This window comes from Peromyscus eremicus, chromosome 9 (genome assembly GCF_949786415.1).
Source record: "Peromyscus eremicus chromosome 9, PerEre_H2_v1, whole genome shotgun sequence".
Classification (NCBI taxonomy): Eukaryota; Metazoa; Chordata; class Mammalia; order Rodentia; family Cricetidae; genus Peromyscus; species Peromyscus eremicus.
Genome location: NC_081425.1, coordinates 71,147,049 through 71,152,164, shown reverse-complemented (window position 1 = coordinate 71,152,164; position 5,116 = coordinate 71,147,049). Strand labels below are relative to the sequence as shown.

The 5,116-nt window shown below is 32.2% G+C and overlaps 1 protein-coding gene across 1 annotated transcript; it reads right to left on the bottom strand.

The window, feature by feature from the left end:
- Positions 1-290: 290 nt before the first annotated feature.
- LOC131919039 (olfactory receptor 4L1-like) lies at positions 291-1,229 on the bottom strand. The gene has a single exon (XM_059273103.1). It carries the CDS (start codon positions 1,227-1,229, stop codon positions 291-293), a length of 939 nt encoding a protein of 312 aa, XP_059129086.1.
- Between the last annotated feature and the right edge of the window lie 3,887 nt (positions 1,230-5,116).

Genomic DNA, 5,116 nt, shown 5'->3' with positions numbered 1-5,116 from the left:
GGCTTTCACACAGGATAAATACGTAGGGTACCGTAATTTGTATTACATATTCTGATTTAATGAAAGAGTTCACTAGATTTGATTATTCAAATAAGGGAAATGTTCATTATTTGAAAATATTCAAAATAAAAATGCTGAAAATTAACATTAAACCATCACTATAAATGAAACACTAATACATGAGTTTCAATTTATTTTTATTGGTGTATGGTTCAAATATAAAAGTAGAACGAAAAACATTATCCATAGTCATTAATTTACCTAACCATGGTAATCATATACAGATCAATTTATAAATTCGACATGAAGCTAACTTGTTGGATCCATAATTTTCTCATGGCTTTTTTCATTTCCTGATTTCTCAGGGTGTAAATAAGAGGATTCAGTAAAGGAGTGATAACAGTATAAAATACAGCAAGCACTTTACTGCTCGCAAAACTACCAAATGGCCAGGCATAGATGAAGATACAGGGTCCAAAGAACAGAGTGACCACAATTATATGGGCAGACAATGTGGACAGAGCCTTGGAAAGCCTACCAGGTGATTTGTGCCTCACAGTGACCAGAATGACAGTGTAAGAAACAAGCAAGAGGATGAAACAGATGAAAGACAGCAGCCCACTGTCAGCAATGACGAATAACTCCAGAGTGTTTGTTTCAATACAAGCAAGCTTGATCACCAGGGGGAGATCACAAAATATGTTATTTACAATGTTGTGGCCACAGAAAGGCAAATTCACTGTCAATACCATCTGGCTCATGGTGTGTATGAAACCAATGGTCCAGGAAAGTATTACAAACGTATTCAGCAACCTGTGACTCATGATTATTCTGTAGTGCAAGGGTTTGCATATGGCCACATATCTATCAAAGGCCATGGCTATCAAAAGTGTCATTTCAGCACCCCCAAAGAAGTGCATGAAGAACATCTGAGCCATGCAGCCCCATACCGAGATGCTCTTGTGTTCTGCAAGCAAGTCTCTGATCATCTTGGGTGTTGTGACAGTGGAAAGACCCATGTCCAGAAAGGAGAGATTTCCAAGAAGAAAGTACATGGGAGAATGAAGGGCAGCATTAGCTGTCACTGTGACTATAATAAGAATGTTGCCCACCACAGTAGCAAAATAGATCAAAGAAAATGTCACAAAGAAGAGGGTTTGAAGTTTCCAACCTCCAGAGAATCCCACTAAAATAAATTCTGTCACAGCTGATCCATTTTCATAATCCATTTATTCCATTCAGAAAGCTTCTGGAAGTTCTTAAAATACAAGGAGGTGAAAAACAAAAGCAAGCCAAGTTACTGTCAGTATGTTTGCAGTTTTACTATTTGTTGATAATATCAACTGATGATTTGGAAACATGAAATGTTTGACATATCAAGATATCAGGGTGTAACTGGAAATGATTTTTTGTACCACAACATTTTAAAACAATATTCTTATACAAAATAGGAAGCATTTGAGAGAATTAAAGTTCTATCATTTTATCTTATCAAATGATGTATTTTAGTCAATATTCGTTTTTCCCATTCATTTGCTCACATAGAAATAAAAAATAAAGATTAGATGGTAATCATTGTGAACATTTCCCTAAAACCATAACCTTTCAGATTAAGTAAATGATTCTGTAATTTATTGGATAGTTTTAAAGCAGCCACATCAGAACTTATTATGTATTATCACATAAACACAGATGTTTATTTGCAAAATTTTGTCCTTACAAACTTCCCCTTCAGAAAATGGAATTAGATAAAGTAGTAATATGATTTAATAACAAGACTTAAGTTGTGTGTGGGGTAGTGCATGCCTTTAATCCCAGCACTCTGAAGGCAGACAAATCTCTGATTTAGACTAGGTCAGCCAGGGATATACAGAGAATCCCTGTCTCTAAAAACCAAACAAAAAGACTCAAATGGGCATGTAAAAGTTCCTCTAGTGAAATGCTCCTTTGTAGACAGTTGAAATCTACTAAAAGATTATGATTTGTGGAATATCTATTTACTATGGAAGTGGAATCATTGTTAGAGGTGATGTTGGCATTTTCAGACCAGCTGATATAAACAAAATTTCGTTATATAAATTAATGACTTGCATGCGGTTACTTTACTTTGACTCATTCTTTACTGGTAGGATCAATCTTTTCATTATTTGGGTCAGGTTCAATGAGCCGGAAAAGTAACTCTGTAGTATTAGAATGTCATCCAACTTTATATTTACTTTATTGTAAATAATGGTGAACAGTAGTCCAAAAAATAGTTTTATATTCCTTTAAAAGATTAGATGGTAATAACTGTTTTATTTTGTCTCTGATATATCAGGGTTTCCATTTCATTGGATTCCTCACAGTTGTTATTCAAATATAAAAGAAATGTAGATTCATAACAATAAATACCTTGCCCTATATTTGTAGAGATCAACAAAGATTATCTAGTTTTTTTTAAAGAAACAGACACAAGTTAGAATATAATGGAAACCAATCTTCAAATTCATTAAAAATAATTTTTTCTTTGAATTTTTTTTGACGTTGTATAAAAATGTCAAGAAACACAGTCCCATGACTGTGGTTTTACACTTATGGTTTTACACTTATGTTCTCAAATGCTTCATTGCCAATTGACAAAAAAGGCTTCTTGTGGTAAATGTATGTGTTTGCATGTAGGAGCAAATTACAAGGTGTCTCAGTTTCCATGTCTAGATTCTGCTTGTGTTACAATGTTTAATGCTAAACTATCTTAACTAGGCTTTTCAGACATCATTCATAATTTTTTGAGTAATACAACATTATTAAATATAGTAAAGTGATTGCTAACTGCTAGGTTTCACATTACATATTTAATGGATGTTAAAGGTGTTTAGTGGTCATAGCAGACACATGATACAAGAGTATTATTGTTGCCATGTATAAATAAGAAAGCTATGATGTACCACTTATTGACACTTTAACAATTATATAGCTAACATGAATGAATACTAGTACTTAAATTAGTCAATCTGACACTAGAATCTGGGTTTATATCAACATGCCATATTCCTCCAAAGTGGAAAGGATATATTACGTTATCAAATTGATAAACATTCTTTGAACTCATATGTTTCATGTGAATTTCTTACAGGATACAATTCAACAAAAAAGAGATATCTCAAAAATGTAATTAATCACAACTGTTCTTATGTAAGCAATGTATGTTATGCAGAGAGCTTATACTCTAGAAATACATGACTATAAAGAAAATAAGCTATGTGAGAAAAGCCTTAACTTAGTGTAGAACAAAACAAAATCAAGATCATTTCCATGTGGCACCTTCAAAATTGAATCATTATGATCAGTAAACCAAAAAGAATGTGATATGTATAATATGTGAAGACTTATAAAATAAAATGTGATAAGTATATCTTTATAGTATTTTCCAATTGCATGAATTCAAATACATTTCCCTCCAAGTTAATCAAAACCACGTTGTAGATCAAATCCAATTTTTTTTTTACATTTATTGCAGTCTTTGTTGGGATATACACTTTTGGCTGCCTTGTTTATTTGGAAAATAGCTATCCTACTTTTCCTACTATGGGGAATATTCATGTTAAAATTCTTAAATTATTAACATTTTCTTCTTTGATTTGAATATAAAACATCTTATATCTCTTCCCTTTATCCAATGATCACTGTTTATTTTCCATTTATGGACTAACAATTACTTTTACAGAGGTTTTCTAAATATCTAATTTAGAACACAATTTTACCCTCTATTTCCTTCTCAAATGGTAAATATACACAAATTTACACACTCTGTCAGTCATCTAAATCTTGAAGAGAATAATAGCCCTTGTCTCTAATTTTAAATTGTAGGATGAGCATATAATATTTCTTATGTTCACCATAATTAGTCACTGACAAACTAATGCCAATTTTTTTCTGCATTATAATCTTGAGAGCATATTTTCTTTCAATTTTCCCAGCAATTATTCATTCTAGCTTACTGTGAAGTACTGTTAAGGTAGCTCTCAGTTGGAAGATTTGCTGCCTCGAAGGCTAAAGCCTTCCTTCTGGCCAACACAATTCATTAAAATACCATCTTCATCTTAATAAATTTAATGAATTTGTTTTCTACAATATTTTCACTTACCTTTCCTAACATATAGTATGAGGAGCATCATATTCAAAGTAATATTTAAAATTGAAAATATACTTTCTATTTTCTGTAATGGCCTGCATCCTATTCTATAGAGTATCTTTCACTTCCTTTAAAGATGTGGATCAATTACTGGAAACAGATTTTTGGGAGTACTGGGAATCCAAACCTCAGTGGGAGTTGTTAGAAAATGAGGCTATTGCAATTTAGTGTGACCAAGAGAGATGCTTGCATTTAAATCTTAGCCTCATAATGAGCTGTGTTTCTATCTGTGTGGTGCCATGATTATTGCAACCATGAAATTCTTGATGTACTGGTGGTGATGTAATAAGTTTAGAATCATTTTATTGAATGGAATTTACTTTTGTTACATGATTATAAATTATTCCTGTTCATTTCAATTTTTGTGGATACTTTCCAAAGAATATTCATAAACAATTGTGAGTACATCTTCAACATACATTTTATATATAAATTAAATTGTATATCATGCAGGAAATGGAAAATTTGAAAGATTAAAATTTACTTAATAATACTAGAGCAAATATCATTCACAATCTCAAATTATAATACAGAGCTATCATGATGAAAACAGTCTGATACTGGCCCAAAATCATACACATAGATCAATGGAAAATAGGAGAAGACACGGATAAAAATTCATGCACTTATGGTCGCTTTTTTCTTATAAGGAGGCTCCTAAAACACCACACATTGGAAGAAAGACATTATATTTAACAAATGGTATTAGGAAAATTGGACATGTACATGCAGAAGAGTAAAACTATATTTTTATCTCTCCCCCTACACGTCAACTCAAAACAGATCAAGAACTTCATTATAAGACTGTGTACTTTAAATCTGGTAGAAGAAAAATTAATTAACGCATGTCAACAATGAAGTGGAGATAAGGACGTTTTGCAGTCTCAGGTGGTAGCACTTTGGGGAGGAGCTTTAAGAGGTGTTGTCTTGCCAAAAGAAGTACAT